General features: G+C 31.3%; 2 protein-coding genes across 6 annotated transcripts in view; one reads left to right on the forward strand and one right to left on the reverse strand.

The window, feature by feature from the left end:
* Nucleotides 1-4,525: 4,525 nt before the first annotated feature.
* Nucleotides 4,526-14,744, reverse strand: LOC134721142 (peptidyl-prolyl cis-trans isomerase FKBP1A-like). 2 transcript variants are annotated; one of them, XM_063583941.1, is made up of 6 exons: nucleotides 14,592-14,743; nucleotides 10,882-10,929; nucleotides 9,598-9,687; nucleotides 8,717-8,739; nucleotides 7,607-7,680; nucleotides 4,526-6,843 (listed from the first exon to the last, which is right to left on the reverse strand). In XM_063583941.1, exons 1-6 carry the CDS (start codon nucleotides 14,626-14,628, stop codon nucleotides 6,789-6,791), a joined length of 327 nt encoding a protein of 108 aa, XP_063440011.1. In that variant the 5' UTR covers nucleotides 14,629-14,743; the 3' UTR covers nucleotides 4,526-6,788. The 2 variants fall into 2 exon arrangements, with proteins under 2 accessions (XP_063440011.1, XP_063440021.1); XM_063583951.1 differs by lacking the exons at nucleotides 4,526-6,843; nucleotides 7,607-7,680 and adding an exon at nucleotides 7,776-7,890 and having other exon boundaries at nucleotides 14,592-14,744.
* Nucleotides 14,697-20,025, forward strand: part of LOC134721130 (mediator of DNA damage checkpoint protein 1-like) — a 57,415-nt gene continuing 52,086 nt past the window's right edge. For 3 of the 4 annotated variants that reach the window (XM_063583898.1, XM_063583927.1, XM_063583916.1), the window contains exons 1-2: nucleotides 14,718-14,870; nucleotides 17,232-17,334. In XM_063583898.1, coding sequence (XP_063439968.1) covers nucleotides 17,242-17,334 — 93 coding nt within the window. In that variant the 5' untranslated portion in view covers nucleotides 14,718-14,870; nucleotides 17,232-17,241. Of the gene's footprint in view, nucleotides 14,871-17,231; nucleotides 17,335-20,025 lie in introns of all 4 variants that reach the window. The other variant, XM_063583908.1, reaches the window with a different exon arrangement.

Here is a 20,025-nt window from a genome sequence, read left to right on the forward strand (position 1 = left end):
CTGTAGGTTTCTTTTTTCTTTCACTTGTATTTAAAAAAGAAATAAACGTCTTTTATACATCTACAATGATCTACTCGTCTAAACATTTGGCTACAAAAAAAATCCATAAAGTGTCACTGATTCAGTCATGTTGGTTGCTTTAAAGGTTACTGTCATTAATATTTCTGCCTAATTAACTAGTTCCCGGGCTACAATTAAGGAATTCGTAACAAAACATTTGACATAATTGAATTAATTTGTATTGTAGTGTTATAAAACTATTTGATGATGGTTTAGAAAAAAAAATAGCGTTCATTAAAATGTCCTTTAAATTTGAGTGGCGGTAACGACTTTTCGACTCTGTTCACTACACTTTCACACAATCGTATCAAACAGAAAATCATGTGTTTGCTGCAACTCAAACTTTAAAAAGATTAACGACGTGTATGCATATTGCCACCCATTGCACCCTTTGTAACATACTTATATATCTTATTTTTATAAGTCAGAGTTGATGGCCAGATCAATTGTAAAAGATGGTGGTTTTTTTTCGCTTAATAGATATATAGTTAATAACACCTATCGTTACCTTGCTGATAAGTTTTTATTTGAATAATGAAATTTCTCTCGACATACTGCAAACATTTACCATTTTTAAGGAGTTGAATTTAAATAAATCGTTTATAGACAGAAATAATTTTCCTTTTTTTATTGGTTTATTCCGTTTCAAACGCGATAACAGATTGAGACAAAAGAGACATGTTTTCCTCTCTTAATTGGTTATTTTCTTCTTTTAACAGTGATCTTCCTTCGGATTCGTCTTGTGGTATTTACATATTTCAACAACTGGTTCGCAATGTCCGGGCCTGATGCAAAGTTTTTGATTTCGAAGAACCTAATATATATATACGAGTCTAAATTGAAAACTACGTTCAAACCTATGATTGCGTTGGATAAAAACCGCAATTTTTATACGTGTGCATGTAAAACAAATTTCGTTGTAGAAGGGTCTAAAACAGCACAAACAACATTTTCCAAAAGACCAAAAAAGTGAAAAAGTATATTTTAACAAAACGCATTTGACTAACAGGTCGAACAACTGATGTTCTTTAACCCTGCTGACTGCCATTGGCGATTGCCAAATCAAATTGATCACAAGATGTTACAAAATGAATCTTAATATAAATTTAATACTAAACAGAAAACAAATTTTAACTTGTGGCCACGATGTTATGCCACGGTGTCAATATTTTTTAGTATATACAACTCGTCTAAACATCAACCCAATGTTTAGACCTGTAAATTTGTTACTTCCGGGATTTTGTTAGCTAAAAATATTTCAAAGAAACAAAGAATTTTTTGTAGTTTGTCTGTGTCTGGAGAACTATGATAACCAACTGTATTTCACATCCTTATATTTACCTTGATGTTGTTTATAGAGCACGTACACTTGCAAACGACCTACGTTAGAGGTTATCGTTTTTATTTGTAGTAAGATCTTTGAGTATTGTCTTTATCAGCATTAGTTGATTTTATTCATTATTATCTTAATGCATATCCAATAAAATTGAGAATGGAAATGGGTAATGTGTAAAAGAGACAACAACCAGACCAAAGAGCGGAAAACATCTCTGTTTCACTACGTACTATCCGTTATTCCATGGGCACTTTTGTTCCTGCACCCTGTCCATACTTATTTGTTGACATTGCATGCTTTTCTCATGGTGCTTATGAAGTCTTTACACTAAATCCGTTGTATGTGTATTGGTTTATAATTGATTTTTGGAATTCTTGGTTAAGTGAAACAAGATTTTTAGCTAGCTTTCAGCAGCTGCGACTACTCTTAGATCGTTACTTGGGCACCTTTGTCTTTCTTTCGAGAACCGACCTTATGAGTCAATCCGTTTTGGTTTGATTTTAAATTTGTTTTTATATTTCACTACTGTTTCAGATCAGGGTAAGGTCCAGGTGCCCGAAAACATGTTTAACTCCGCTTATATATTACAGGTCATATTAGCTCATTGTTGAAAACCGTATGGGGACCTGATTATATTAAAATCTCCAACCTTCAGGCACTGGTAGATAGTTGTTTCATTGGCATTAATAATTTAAAACATCTCCATGTTAGCAAGTATTATATTTCCGGCTCTGGTTCATCTAACCCGTTTTTTAACAGCTATGTAAGCCTCTGCTATCATTTGGTGTCCGTCGCTTGTCATAACTTTATAAAAAAAAAACAAAAAAAAAACATTTTCTCTTCCAAAACCACTAAGTAGGATGAGTTAAATCCTGGCAGTAATGATGTTCACGGGCATACTTCCTACAAATGAACCTCATCAGATTAAAAATATGGCCCCACTTGTTGAACTATATGTAGTCATGCAATATACCAAAAAAAGTTAAACCGCGTATGGTTTAAGTGGGCAATGATTGATGTCGCTTTTTTGGCTTTAAAAGAAGGTTTATATTCAGAAAATTGGGCAGTATTTGTACAGGCACTTGTCTCAGAATTTTTCCCCCCTATATACCGGGGATCTGGGACAAGTACCTATGAGTACTGCCTTTAAACATATTTTTTTTTAATTAATTTACTTCTGAATATTATCTTATGATCATAAACAAGCCGCTGTCCAAGTTTGGTACAAATCCAGGATAGTTTCAGAAAGTTATTAAAATTTCAAAACTTTAACCACAGAGTAAATGTTTGTAGACGCAGCCGCCGACGACGGAATGTAGGATCGCTATATTTTGCTTTTTAGTAAAAAGTCGAAGGCGCGACAAAAATTAAAAGGCCAAATTAAGTACAAAGTTGGAGAGCTTTGATGAACGAAACTTTAAAAGTTTGATAAACAGTTTATACAAAATTAAGACCATGCAAATCAATAATAATTCATATCAACTCAGAAGTGCTGACTACTGTACTGGTGGTACCCTCGGAGAGAAAACTTAAACAGCAGTGGCATTGTACTAGTAGTTTTAAATAAAGCCATTAAAGAAATCCGGATTGAAATTGTGTACACTGATAAATAGATGATGATGATTTGATGATGATACTATACATGGTTTGTTTTACGTCAGTGGCAAATCAAATGTATATCCAGTGGACTAGATCCTTATTTTATATAATGAATATGAACCCAGCTAACAGTGCACAGGAACACTCTACGGTTTGTTTTAAGTCAGTAGCAAATCAAATGTATATCCAGTGGACTGGATCATTATTTTATATAATGAATATGAACCCAGCTCAGTGCACAGGAAGACTCTACGGTTTGTTTTAAGTCAGTGGCAAATCAAATGCATATCCAGTGGACTAGAAACTTATTTTATATAATGAATATGAACCCAGCTAAGTGCACAGGAAGACTCTACCAGGATCGACACATAATCCTTTGCTTCCTTTTTTGTCCTTCTGCAATTTTTGTCCATTGTTGTTCATCATTCTGTAAACCCCATCCAGAATCATAAATACCATTGTAATGCATAATAATGCCAGAGACATATAATACATATATTGTATTATATGTCTCTGATAATGCATAATAATGTAAAAATTTCTTGATAAAAGTTAGCACTGTTAGATACTACAATCAGAGCTATGATTGCTATAATCAACAATACCATTACTTTGTGGATAAATATATTTGGACTAAAGACCATAAATGAATTGATCATGAAATTGAGAATGGAAATGGGGAATATGTCAAAGAGACAACAACCCGACCATAGAACAGACAGCAGCAGAAGGTCACCAACAGGTCTTCAATGCAGCGAGAAATTTCTCCACCCAGAGGCGTCCTTTTAATAGCTGGCTCCTAAAATATATACTAGTTCAGTGATAATGAACGCCATACTAAACTCCAAATTGTACACAAGAAACTAAGATTTAAATAATACAAGATTAACAAAGATCAGAGGCTCCTGACTTGTGACATGCTCAAAAATGCGGCTGGGTTAAACATGTTTATGAGATCTCAACCCTCCCCTATACCTCTAGTCAATGTAGAAAAGTAAACACATAACAATACACATTAAAATTCGGTTCAAGAGAAGTCTGAGTCTGGTGTCAGAAGATTTAACCAAAGAAAATAAACAAAATGACAATAATACATAAATAACGACAGACTACTAGCAGTTAACTGACATGCCAGCTCCAGACTTCAATTAAACTGACTGAAAGATTATGTTCATCATATGAATATCAGGCACAATCCTTCCCGTTTAGTATCATACCATCATAACAACATATTATTGAATTCCTTAGTTGCACAACAGGAACAAAATATGGCACTCATATCACACCTCCTTTTATTTATTAAACAAGAAGGAAATGCTCACATTTCAATGCAAGTATTGGATTATTCCAAGACAGGCACCAGTGATTGAAGTCATTCAACAATTGGTCCAATTATGAATTTTTCTAAGAGATTTTTTCCCAGATTAGACTGTTTAAATTTTTTTTCCAGTATTCCTTGGACATCTATGAGATTGGTGCACTCCTTCTTTTAAATAATTATTTTTTTGGGAAAGTAGAAATCCAGTCTGATTCATTTGAATACATTTATTGTATTATAAAACAAGCATATAATAAAACATAATAAAGATTTGATCATAAACAATGATATAAAGAAAGCATAATAGAACACGTTAAATGTGCAATAAGGATTTAAACAACCTTAAATTATCTACTTTTAGCACTAATGCTATTCTGGATAATTATTTGCATTATCAGATGGTTCCCTAAATATTTATTTCCCTTCAACCTTTAAAATGTCTTACAAATAAATTATTGGCAATAATTACATATAAAAACCTCATTCATGATTATGGCACTTAAAGTAGGCCTTAAAGATATTAAAAAGGAGGACTGAATTCAACTATAACAAGTTCTTTATTGAATTATTAAGCCCCAAAAAGCGAAGAAAGTATTACCTCCTCAGGAGAAATGCTTTCAAAATCATGTAAAAATCAATATAAATAAATATAGTGAGTGTCAGCTTTTTCAAATTTCTTTGACTCTATTCTAAGCAACTAACAATGTTTATTTCTGAATCTACAGTAAATTCAATATTTAAATAATGATACTTCTCATATTCCAACTTTTTGAAAACTGTAAATATTATTCATCAAAAACCTTAACCTTTACTAAAACAAAACTGGTTTAAGAATAGCATGCAAACAACATGACTTGGGATCACTTTTCTACTCTGTTGTATGGTATAATACAATTAGAAAACTTGTGAGTATTGAAAAGGGGAAAGAGGTTGCTTTAATTTGAGGAATAATAAATGCAAGAGGCTTATTTAAGCTAATTTCTACATGAGTTATTTCCCTTTGTCCATAATACTGTAAGTATGACAGATTGCGTCAGTTACCACGACCTATGCAACTTTTAATAATTTGGTTTTCTCGATAATACAATTACACACACACACACAACTTTGTAACTTGGATAACTAAGCATACATTATTAATCAATTGCATGACATGAGCATGAATATGATACGAATTAAAGTAAATACACATCACTGCACTATTTTTTGTGTACTCATAATACTCTGGAAGAAATGGGTTGAAATATAACTAACCAACTAGTGGTTATGGGGATTAGTTTTTAATTTTTCCCATCTCTACCCCAGAAACAAAATTGATACGAGTGGTTCAAATATTAAAAAAAACAAACCCAGAACATTATAAAAACACACACACTCACCATTTTTATAAATATTATGCCTCAGAATATATAATATCAGTAGACATATATTGCCTGAAACAGGCATTGAATGGATCTCACTGCACTATGTGGTGTGTATATATAATAAACACCTAGAAAGTGTATGAAATATTGGTAACCAGCCAGTGGCTACTCCAAATGAAGATGTTTCAAATGCAATAAATATCAATAAAAGACTTTTTAACATAAGAAAAGAGGAGTTGAGAAAAAGACATATACATTCGTTACAAATTAATTATAATTTAAACCTTCCATGTAAGCATGATAAAAATATCAAATAGCATAGCATTAAAAAATCATCAATATAAAGAATAAAGAATTACTTTGAGGACAATGGTGGAACATAAAACTACAGGGAGATAACTCTATAAAAAATCAGGTGAACCTTTTAATCACATTCTATGATTAAAGAAATGTTAAGCTTCTTAATGATCAAAAGTAGCATTTGTCAAACTGCTATACATCTAATGACATTTTTTTTGATAAAGTGTGTAGTTCAAGTTTTTGTGAAAGGGTCAAAATAAGTATTTGTCAAATTTTTTGATGAAAATTAAACAAGCCTATTCAACTAAATCAAGGTGTTTGGTACCAATTTAAATAATTTTAATTGGATTGTTTTTTTGTTTTTTTCCTATCCTTTTTTTACCCCATAAAATTTACTTGCTTCAAAATTTTGGACCATTTGAAAATGAAAGAGACTAACAATCTTATTTTGTAACATTTAAACAAGATAGTTGAAAACAATCCATGCAATTTCACATTCATTATAATCTCACACTAAGTAATGTAGTTGTGTAAAAAATATCACAAAATACAGCATTGAATGACCTTGAATAAATATGAAGTCAAATTCAGGTTTTTCAGGAATGACTTTCTAGAAAGGTGTATACCGGTAGGCAGAAGTAATGAATGTCAGTATTTTAATATAAGAAGAGACACTTAATCAACTCTAATGTTTCTGTAATAATCAATATCAGAGACAACTGGAATAATTCATTCATTGGCTGCTATTTTGCAAGTTGAAGATGTAAAACACTTCCTCTCTGCATGTCCTGTATGGCAATTCTTGATGAGATCACTGGATGTTTAAAAGTTCAACTTCAAATATCAAAGTGGAATTTGGTGGTATAGTATGAAATGTTAAGAAAAATTCTCTAATATTTGCCATCTGTTGATCATGTTGATTAAAACATTTACAAATTGAAACAAATTGTTATCTTCTATTTTAAATCTGTTTACACTGGCACTTTTCTCAATATGACTTAATATAAAAGAATATAGGAATAATTGTTTTAATACAACTGCCTGTGTCTGTTTAATAAAGATATTGTAAGTCATCATAATTTCATGCAAAACATAAGACATATGCTTGCAAAAATATATAACATGCAATTGTATGGTTTTTTGTTTTTAGAATACTCTCAAGTTCATTGGTTTGATTTCCTGGAAATTCAGGTGCTTGTCATCAGCAGAGTTGTGCATAAAAAGACATATAACATCTGCCTTTGCTACTGTATTATATACCCTTTAAAACCATGCCAAATGAGCCTCAAATGTTCATTGAAGATTGTCTGGTGAGTTGTAGATTGTTATTACTTTCTAAACAAGGTGTAAGTGATTTTAAGTCAGGAATATTACAGATTTTGTCTATTCCTTTGATGTATTTAAGCTTTTGGTTTTGCCATTTGCTTAGGGACTTTTGGTTTAAAAAATCCTTGAAGTTCAATATTTTTGTTATTTTACTTTTTTTTTAAATCAAGAGATGTATCCTACTGCAGCAGAACACAGACACAACTATTTTTATAAGCTCATGTATTAGACCCTGCCAAAATATCATTGTCACCTATTCAAGTATCTAGTTTACAGGGAATATATATTTGTTAAAAAGGATATACTCCTGGGTAGCCTTTACTTCCATATGCATAATCAGGGCTACAGGTCAATGTGGCTTTCTCTCCTACACTCATCTGAAACATATATAATAAAATATGCATAATCAGGGCTACATGTCAATGTGGCTTTCTCTCCTACACTCATCAGAAACATATATAATAAAATATGCATAATCAGGGCTACATGTCAATGTGGCTTTCTCTCCTACACTCATCAGAAACATATATAATAAAATATGCATAATCAGGGCTACATGTCAATGTGGCTTTTTCTCCTACACTCATCTGAAACATATATAAATATATTATCATTGTTTGTTTGTGATAAACACAACTTTTTGTCATAAAAAAATATTTCCAATAAAAATCACTTTACTGTCAGTTTGCATCACAGAACTGTGCTGAATTCCCTTCAGACAAATCATAAATTTAATCAATACCTGGAAAGGCTGGAGCTTTAGCTTTAAAGTATGTCAATTTTTGGATAGAGCACAATTATAATAAAAAAAAATATATAAACAAATAGATGGCAAACAAAGAAAAATGGTTTGAGTTTAACTGTCTTATATTCTTGGTTATATGACAGGATTACTTATCCTAAACCTAGTAGTGATTGCGAATCTTTTGAGGAGTTTGAGGAGAAATAAACTTTATATATCAGAAGTGAATAAACAAATCAAACATTCCAGTCTTGGCAACTTTACAATAGGTTGCAATGCAAGATATAGAAAAATACCTCACTAACAGTTTCTTTCTTCTTTGGGGGTTGATTTTACTGATTTTTGTGTAGTTCTTACAAGTCCTGTTAGCAATACACCAAAGCCTAAAAAATGTTCTTAAAAATAAATCTACTGTCTGAATAGCAGTAAATGTGCCGACAAGGAGGCCTCTTGATAACCCTACAAATCACTTGATTTCGTCTAAATTTGCATTGGCGGATCCAGGGGGGGTTCTGGGGTTGGAACTCCCCCCTTTTTTTTGGACAATCAATGCATTTGAATGGGAGCATACAGTTGGAACCCCCCCCCCCCTATACACTGGGTTGGGAAACCCCCTTTTTGAATTGTCTGGATCCGCCCCTGATTTGATTTGCACATGTGCTGGTACATACCTTTGCGACTCCCTCATCCCAACCTACAATAAAATAGCACAAATTAGATTTACAGACTAAGATTAAAGGTGTTATACCACCAAATCATGGTACGTCACATCTGGTTGTATACGAAAGTAGGCCTAAAAAAATATTCCCTTGAATTAGACAGTTGTAGAAAATTAACCCTGCATTTCAATGCACTTAAATTTGTCTGAGTCATTATCATGTATGTTGGGTGTCTGAAAGTATCATTCTTTTTTTATTTGATGGTCTTATAAAAATATTTTGGAACGTTAAGGTTAAATAGTTACCAAAGCAGTAATATAACAGTGTAAAATTGGGTTGTTTACTTCTGGTGATGGTGACTTTCTTATATGCAATGAAATGTAGTGTGAAATTTTCACTGTAGCACTGGAAAGGATTAAACTTTATACATGCAAAGTATTTCTTTGATTGAAATAAAGGTAAATAATTTTTTTAAAAGTGCCAATTTAACAAAGACTAATAGGGAAAAATCAATGGTGGTATTACACCTAAAACAAACAAAAAATGGTTGAAATGGTGAATTACCTCATAAAGGGAGATAACCCAATCTAGTTAAATGCCAATGATACTCAAAATTATTCATTTTGAAATTAAAATTGTACTTTCAGTTTTTCTTCATGTGATCTTTTAACTTGCACATAAACTCAACGAAAATATACATTGTATCTCTTCAACTCTTGCCAGTTGTCCTCTGACTGAACCTTTGCGTTTTCTAAACGAAAGTGATTTGTCATTTTAAAATGGCTCAAAAGATACATTAACAGCACAAATGAAATTGGATTTTTTTCAAATTGTTGCAAATGATTTCAACCAATCTATAATAATAATAGAGTCATTATAAACTGAATGCTTACCTCTTATAACATCCCCTTTACCAAGTTTAAATTTAAATGGTGATCCTCTGTCTCTTGATGAATCAAACTTATTCCCGTTTGTCAACGTTCCTGTAGGAAATATAAATAAAATAGTCACAACCCAAATTATGAATTGGACCAAACTTTTGCTAATACCTGTTATCCTTTCAAAGTACTTTAAGTCTTATGTTATGTACAGGTAAATAGAAATCAAGTGTAGTGTGTTTTCATTTTTCAGAACTGGACCACTCTTTTTAGCAGTCCTTTACATTTACACTTAAAGTCATAAGAAACCTCAAATAAAAAAAAATAATGCATATGATTTTTATAACTCAATTGATAGTTTTCATTATAAAACTTATGTACATATACTTTTTTCTGAAGAAAATTCTTTAATTTATTCATATTTAGAAGAAGTTTACTTTATTTGAATAGCTTCCTTCCAGCAAGCAATTCCCCCGACATATTTTCCGTATGCAAGGTGACCTCAGTGTGACCCATCTCGTAAAAATCCGGTGACCACAATACGCATGGATGTCCTTAAAATAAACTATTATCTGAATTTACATGTTAAACACGTGCTCAATTTCCATGCTTTTTGTTTATTTTTCGTCAATTGTTGACAAACAGGTGACAATCGTTAAACTTCGGCTTCAAAACACGAACTTTAATTACCTGCCATATTTTCACAACAACACTGACCGATTGAAAAAAAAATTGACAATTATACGAAATTAACACGAAAAATATGATAAATTCGAGCACAGAAGACTAAGTTTGTGATGTTTGTATGCATTGGTTCAAGAATTGGAAGAACATTATTTTTTGCCGGTCACTCGTTTCTTATGACTTTAAATATATGATGTTGACTTTTGTACTTGTCATTTGGTTCGGTAATGCATATCTCAAACCCATTGTTCTAGCCTTTGCCTTATGTCTGGCAACCATTGTAATAAATGCCTTTTATACTTTTTATAATAAACTTGATATAAACTGATGATAACAGTTAAAAGACACACATCTGTTTATTTAGCTATGCAATAAATTCCAAGGTAAGTTTCCAAATTAACTAACATGTAATTTTAGGCCAGGCCAGTCTGCACAGAACACTTTTTCATCTACTAGTCCGGAAACAAAATATCAAAATTTGTCCCTATATGAAAAAATTTCAGTATTCTGAGTCAATATTTACTAGTCTGCTGCATCGGACTAGTGGCTAACAGTGCAATTTTTAGAAAAGGATTGCATCCACCACCATACTAAATCTTAGTGACAAAAACATACCTACATAGTGAACCACTACAGTCTGATCCTTCTTTGGATATGTGGCACCTGAAAGGCAGAAATTTATAATCATACAATGTTTTTATAAAAAGCTATCAATAAAACTCTATGTATAACATCAATGATGTCACTAGTTTAAATATTTCTAAACGGTTGACATACAGTGAAGAAACATTCACATCAAGCATAAAAAATATGAAATACATGAATATGTCGAGTTAAAATGTATTGGACTACATGTTTTCCTATCATAATATCCAAATTTAAAATGAGATAAGTGATTGTAAAAGCCCAAATCAAATTGCTGCAAAATTAACTGAAATTTTGGCTTCATTTGGGTATTTCCCACAAAACCAAGGGACATAACTCATAAACAATAATGTGAAATAAATCAAAGGGACAGCACTTGACTTCCCCTTTGACAAAAATGGCTATTTTTCTTTTAGATGACGACAAAATGAGAATGCTGTGAATACTTTTGGCACCTACATTTTCCCCATGTCAATTCATTTTGTAGTATCATTTCTTTTACTGTTATCCTGCTAATATGAGTCAAATATATGTTATTTATACTTGTAGTCGATTTTCAAAAGGGATCAATTCAAGACATAGGTTTACAAAACAAAAATGCTCCTTTCAAATTTGGTCTAATTTAAAAGACTATAACATATTTTAAGATAAAAAAAAAAGAAAAATTCTTCTTCCAAAAATTTGCATCTTTAATTAAGAACATTTTTTTAGTTAGGTCAATATCCTTAATTGATTTTCCATAGGTGGTAATGGTCATGTTTTTTTCCTGTAGCTCAGTCTATATCGTTTACTTAGACATGTACATGTAGGATGGCTCATTTCAAAGCAGAAACATGTTCATATATGTGGTTAAATTTTCAGGGTACAAAGTGATATCAATTTTTCTGTACCGATAAATTACCATGAAAATCCTTTCCTGATGAGGGTCCTTGTGGTTAAAGTCGTTTTTTAACGCAATAAGTTCTTTAAAATATAATACTTTAAACATATTTAATAGCTCCATAGTTTTTTTATACAAATATTCTATGTTTCTCAACATAAATGGTTAAGATCAGTCACTTGACAACAATAGAAACATTTCCAATATATCACTACACAAAGAATTTTTATTAACACACAACTTTTGAGTTCCTCTATTTGAGGCGCATTAGTGAAATTGACCAAGTTTAGTATCCACTTACATTAACTTATGTGATACATGTACAGTACCTGGCCAAAAGTATTTGTCACCTGCATTTTTTTGCTATATATCTTATATAAACACACATCTTTAAAAAATTATATTTTGAGGGCATTTATGGTTGAATTTATATCAGCAAGGTCTTAAAAGACGTAAAATTGTCTAAAGTATGTTTGATTATTTGGTACTAGTTTTGTCTTCAGGTGTTTTTGTTTTCTCTTGATGTGAACACATACAATAATTTTCTATAATTTAATTTGGTTGAACATACATTACATGTACATGTATATATATATATAGCGAATTTCTGAACAGAAAATAATATTTGTGTTCATGATCATCTTGTGAAAAAATGAAAATGATCCACAAAAAATTATAACCAAATAAACAAATAAACCTGTGGCAATTCTGCTTCTATTGGTACCAAGTTGCTCAAAATCAAACAAAAAATGACCCAAAATATTTTTTGAAAAAAATGTAGATTTATATACAATATATAGCGAAAAATCTCAATTGACGAATACTTATTGCCACACTGTGTATTTCTTACAATGAATTAAGGTACTAATGATAAATGTTTCATGTGTTACTTCATTTATAACAGTGAATCAACATATCAATTGTTGTAAATAATTTAGTAATTTTCTGTCATGCTCATATATACTTCTTACAGTTCTAGGGAAGCTAGCTCACATTTCTTGGTAGGCTGAGGCACAATATAAACAAACCGTTCTCTCATCAACAATTATTTTCGTTCTTTTTCAAATTCTAATCACAAAACAATATCGGAACATAACATTGAAGAAAACTATACAAAGAACGATAACTCGTATGAAAGCTCACTGACCATGACAATCTACATTCTAAAACAGTAAATCTACCATAGATATAAACCTATAAATGATTCTGAAAGGTGATACCTTTTTTACAATGAATGATTCAATCAACATATATGACATACCAAATATACTTTTAAATACTGGTACTGTTATTTATTATACAATGATACAGATTCCTTATGTAAATGATATAAAAAAAGTCTACTTCTTACAATGAACATGATGAATGATACATTTTACCAAATGTATGTTTGTCCATTGGTCCATTGGTGTATATTGTAATTCTTAGATTAAAGGCATAACAAGTTTTAGTTTAGTTTAAGCATATTTATTTATAGTGGATTGGGAAACAAGTTTTGCAACTTATATTAATCCCTTTCCGCGTTTTAGTTTGGTTGACAATAGAAAAATCGGCATAAAATGAATGTTTGCAATCTGACATTTTTTTTAAAATGTGAGTTAATTATTAGCTCCTTGTGTTACATTAGTTAAGGTACATGTATATAGGAAATTTTTCTGAGACAAGTGCCTGTGATAAATTAGACAATTTACGGACCATATTTAAAAAAATATATCATGTGGACAATGATGGACCATTTTAAGTAATCAAGTTCCTCTGCTAACTTTGGCAGTGCTGTTATAAGAGGGTGGTAAGTGGGGTACCTTCATGACGAATAACGGTAAAAAATCTTGACAAATGAAGTTAACGGTAATATTTGGTACATGACGAAAAAATGTACGCATTCTTTATGACGATGAAAAATGTTAAATTTCCCCCCAAAATGACGGTAAGGATAATAATGTAAGACCTCTGACAAATCACAATAAATTTTTAACTAATTTGGGGCTAACTGTAGCTGAAAATGACCGTTTGACGCCTGACTGAAAAGGGCAAAAGTGGAAAAGAATCCTATAAATTTTAAATGGATTTCGAACTTGCATGTCAGTAATAGATTGACAATGCCAAGCTAAAAAATAACCATTAAAAAAGAAAACTGATTAACAAAACACAACAGCACCCGTCAAAAAAAAAACCACTAGGGATGATTTCAGGTGCCCCGAAAGGGTAAGCAGGTCTGAAATCCATCTCCACTAGTTCTATTTGTCTGATAACTGATATAATAAAAATGCAGCGAAAACTTATTGGATAAGTCACATTCAATGAAAAGGGGACAGGATGGTGGTTACAACAATAAACCTTATCGCTATTAGCCTTATTGGCTGGCTGCTTGAACTTTTGACGCATACAAAAATCACTTTTCCATTGTGGCATCAGATATTTTGTTTTATGTCGTCAAAATTTTACGGGAACCTGTGTGATATCCAGTAATGGCGGACAAATAGTGATAAGGTGAATTAAAACATATCAATCTTCATGTAGACCTGAGGAAATATTCGGGATACGCCCCCTTTTATGAACAGTCAAACACACCACTGTTATACAAAATATCTATCTGATGCAATCGCTGGTCTCAACACCAAATTTTCATATTTGACGATAACCAGCTCCTTGGGACCATTTTTGGAAATAAAAATAATCAGAATCTACAAATCCCTTAACAGAGCCCCTCTAAATGAGTCTGATGACCAATTTATACTGCTGACATAGAATGTATTTGCATTAAAAGGGCTTTCAAGTGAAAATTTTATGTTTGCTATACCATCTCCTGGTGTTATTGTCTCAACAGTCACACCCATCAGTCTGACTGACTGTTTGCCACTTTAGAATAGAGAGGATGTCAATGTCTTGAATGCTTGCACAGAAAGACTCTCCCTCCATGGCCCCAAATATCCGCTTCCGGTTCGCATGCGCATGTTTAAGTAAAGTGCGCGAATAGCAGAAACAATTTTGGAAGTAAACAAATGTCACAAACAGTTGATTTGCGGCCTGTCTGCATTTAAAAGTAATATTTTCAAGTTAATGAGAGTGAATGTTAATGGTTCGTTTGAAATCAAGGTTCTAAACTTTTCTAATTGAGTTAGAAAAAAGGGGGGATAATATCAGTTTCGCACAGTTATTATTTTGCAAACGACTTTTTATATGCATCATGAACATTTGACTTGTGCATAGTCTTCTTTGAAGTGCTGAATATCAGATTTAAGCTTCATATGACACACGGTTGTCAAATTTTGGTGACAAACGTACCTATGGCATTGAGGAAATTATAACTATCTCGTACCATTTGGCAAATATTTTGCAAAATATTATGCCGTTGTGCGACATTGCAAACTATCTATCTATCTTCATATTTCTGCACTCAGTCACAACTTTGTCTATGAAGTGCTGTTGCATATGTGGCCAATGTAACTCCACCAATGCAAACTTGTACCATGGTAAAACTCGTTCCTACTTATTTATATGCATTTAAATGATGCATATATATTTAACAGGTTGGGAACAACCCACCACATGGGGAACTGTTCCCCAAATGAGTCACAATCCCTTGTGCTTAAAAACAAAATTTTCATAAATGAGTTTTTTTTCCCTTAAAATGGCACATCTACATGTACAAAAAAAATGTATAATTCTAAAATAACAAGGTCTAATTTGTCAGCTGTCATCAGATACAAACGACAAATCCAAGAATTCAACTTTATATATAGCTTATACAGTATAGGACAATAGTGTTGATTAAAAATTACACCAGTCCAGACCCTTTTGTTTTCCACATAATCAATATTGCCAATATTATAATACATATTCACCTGTTACCTATTACCTTATCTGTACGTTCCACATCTGACAGGCACACCATCAAAAGTTGTATTTAGGATGCTACATGTATTAGACGGGTCATAATCACAGGGTTGACACTACTAAATTCAATCATTGTCAATTTGTTCCCTATTGTAGTATTTTAATCAGTAAGACTTTCTAAGGTGACCATACGAATACTAAAAATTTGCACTTGAAAATAAGGCGTTTAGGTAGTTTTCAATTTGTTAGCGGGCATGACGTAAAACAGTGAATCAAAGAGTTCAACTTTATTATAACTTATATAGGACAATGCTGTTGATTGAAAAATACTCCATTCAAGGACCTTTTGATTTCCAATAATTGATATTACCAATAGTTGATAAGTTCCAGGTCGACAGGGGTTCAAGCAGAAAGGTTTTTCAAGCAGAAAGATTTTGAAAGCAGAGAAAACTCTGCATCTTATAATCGGCATGACTTTATTTGATGACAATACCAATACTACAATATGACTTGCACATAGTTATATACTTTAATTCAGTCATGGACCTGCGATTTCACGGGTATGTTCTAGTATTCATGAAAAATGCATGAAAATTTTCCAACAGATGATAATCCCTATCTTAAATTCTTGATTTACTGAGAAGATACAAACCTATGAAAATAATAAGAAAATTTCACTATTTTCAAGGCTACTAATTTTTTACAACCCATAATAAATATATAGTTCTTTGGAAGAAGTTGTTCCATTTTCTATAAATTTGTGCCATTTTACTTAAAAAGACCCATTTTTAGAAATGCATATTTTATCTACCAATTATACATAATTTTAATATTGCTGCATCAAAACAAAATGTTTATAAGATAAACATCATTAATTAAATCGTAATTTATTGTTAGACATATGTTGTTGTTTGAATAAACATTATTTAATTAAATCATAATTAATTGTAGTTATGGATTAATCAGTATTTTATGTATAAATCTAATAATTCCCCAATAGAGATCAGAAGTGTATAGCTTGTGTTCTTATTTGATCCTTTTATCTGAATGAATATTTAATTTGCAAAAGCATATAGAACATGCTATGGCAATACATAATATATACATAATGTGTCAAAAGACTAAAAACAGAGAACATTACAATAGGAACATACATGTTGTAACTAACCAACAATACCAGATCTAGCTTTCCATGCACTCTTCAAATAATTACAGAGCTTAATTGTTAGAGATCTAGAATATTTTATTGTTTTAATATTAGAAACCATAAACATTACAGTGTGTGCAAGGCTTAATGAGTTAATAGTACCCAGAAACATATATATAGGTCAACACTTTTGGGATACAGCTTAAGTTAGTGTCTGAAGGCAACCTACAAAGGTACCAGCATAAACAGAGTAGACAGACCCAGGGCCATCTTTTTGCTTTGTTGTACTTCAACAACAGAATCTTGGCATCCAGACTCATTAAGGAATGTGCAAGTGTATAGGACCACCACCAAAGTGAATTGTAAGAACTTATAGTGCTCAGCATCAGAACAATGAGACTAGAGTATTTTATAGGTTTAGCTTTAGTTGGAATAATGGATGAAAATATTTTTCAGATTTTAAGATATGGCAGATGACCATGATTTTGACCAAACACAGGCCTTGTTTCTTGATGAATTTGAACAAGATGAAGATGATGTATCAGATAATAAAAAAAGTGTATGTATAAAAAGATGTTGTATGATTGCCAATGAGACAAATCACCACAAGAGACCAAATGTCACAGAAATTAACAAGTATAGGTCAACATACAGCCTTCAACAATGAGCAAAGCCCACACCACATAGCTATATATAGTCAGCTATGAAAGGCCCTGAAATGACTAATGTAACATTCAGGGATGGGCACGATTACTGACAAATGTAATCGATTAATAATCGATTATATGAAGGATTTTTGTGCAATCGATTAATAATCGATTACACTTATTTTTGTATGTAATCGATTACAATCGATTACTTTATCAAAAGTAATTACATTACTTTTCGATTACTGTCGATTACACGCTTTAAAATAATGAACAAAGTTTCAACACAACTATGTTGCTCAACTTATTTAGAGTGGAAATTTAGAACATTACAAAAACAGCTTTAAAAGCAGGGTTTATAAAATGTTATTTTGACAGTGGTTTCTAGATGGAAGCTCTTTTAGAGGGTTTAAACTATATAAAAAATCTTAGTAATGATCAACATGAGAACATGCATATGCAACCATTGCATCAATTGCTTCTTAATTAATATTGCATTTAATTTTCTCAATGGTTTGCAAAGTTTTTCTGTTATACTGACTTCAGTTTGATATAATTACTTATTATTATAACATATATTTGAATAAAATTCAATCTTGGCAATGAGAGAGGTTTCCTTCCTCTGAATAAAAAACAAAATATAAATAAAAATATATTTAAAAAAATTTAAAAGATGGAAATTTATAATTTATAATATCATGAATCCCTTTGTTTGGATAATCCCCCTAATTACACCTAATAAAACTGTCAATGGAGAATAATTTATAACCTAGGGGCATATATAGTGAATAAATCTCTCACTTATAATTAATCAGACCTAATTGATATCATAACAAAGTCTGTGTCTCCTTGATTATAAGTCTTTGATCATCTGATTAGTAAAAACAAGAAGACTGTTGAGATTTCAAAATCATAAACAATATACATTTTAGTGGCAAAATTTGAACATGTATCTACATCATTACTGAATAAAAATTTCAATGCATTGGTTGATTATCAAAATGATTTTGTATTCTTTCTTTTAGATCCACACTGAGTTGTACAATAATCGACTGTTTATGAAAATTTGTCTATACTTTAAAAGTTTATAAATATCTCGAAGCTTCATACGAATTCAAATATAAACACTTATATATAACCTTATTTGATGTCATACCATTATGACGAGTCGATGGTTATCTATTCTAACACAAATTGATTGATTATTTGTTGGTTGCTTTTCGCTGCATTATCACAAAAAGGCTATATTAAGGCATTGAGATATATTGTAACTTTTATTGAAAATTAAGCTTTAAGAAATTTTATAACAATTACACTTACTACTTCAATGCAGTACATAACTAAACTTAAGACTACATATGTTTTCCTATATTGAATTTATTTTTCTTATTTTTAACTTTTTTGTTATGATATAGAAGGTCTAGAAGTATTGACAAACATTAAAAGTCTTTTATTTCAAATGATAGAAATATACTGGTTAATCTTATAAACTCTCAAGCAATATTAATACACTCTATTTTATCAGTACTATAAACTGTTGAATACATGCAGTTTGTCTTTTTTTCATTTCAAATATAGGTTTCATTTCATCAAACTATTTTACTAAAGTAATCGAAATGTAATCGAAAGTAAATGATGATTACATCATAATTTTTGCTGTAATCGATTATATTACGATTACATGTAATCGAAAATATGGTCGATTACAGATAAATGTCGATTACTTGAAAAAATGTAATCAATTACAATCGATTACGATTACAGATTACGATTACCCCATCCCTGGTAACATTAGTCATTTCGGGGCATTTTGTAAAACAATTAAAACGAGAAAACTAACAGCCTAGATTTATATGCACAAAAAATAAATGAAAAAAACATATGTATATAACACATCAACAAATGACAACCACTGAATTACAGGCTCCTGACTTGGGACAGGTACATACAAGAATGTGACAGGGTTAAACATGTTAGCAGGATTCAAACCTTCCCTCTAACCTGGGATAGTGGTGTAACAGTACAACATAAGAATGAACTATAAAAATCAGTTGAAAAAAGCTTAACTCATCAGATGGATACAAGTATAAATACATACAACTAAAACATAGAGTGGATGTGGCCAGGTACTTAGGGACGAAATCAAAAGTTCAATGTAAATGTAGGATAAAAAACTTAATTCACATAGTTTTTTGTCTACCCCCCCCCCTTCTTAATTAATTTGGGAAAAAATGATTTACCTATATGGATATATGTAAAATGGATTTTAGATTAACAAAACTTGCATCAATGTTGACCCCCGGCCCCACACCCAAACTATTTGATTTAAGTTTTGTATCCTACATCGATTTGTTTATGTCGTCCCTTATAAAAACAATGTATCCCAAAAACAAAAAGAACAAAGTACAGATCTGAGAGTATTTACTGACAGCAAGTTAAAAGCCACTAACAACTGATAAAAAGAATCATGAATCTAAGACTTAATCATGTGTCTGTATACACTGGTATATAATATAGTTGGTTAATATATATCATGATTAATATTTTGACCCCTATATCTCATAAAAAGTGTTTCTATAAAAACAAAAGTGTTGCCTTAAATT

This window comes from Mytilus trossulus, chromosome 1, assembly GCF_036588685.1.
Source record: "Mytilus trossulus isolate FHL-02 chromosome 1, PNRI_Mtr1.1.1.hap1, whole genome shotgun sequence".
NCBI classification, from domain to species: domain Eukaryota; kingdom Metazoa; phylum Mollusca; class Bivalvia; order Mytilida; family Mytilidae; genus Mytilus; species Mytilus trossulus.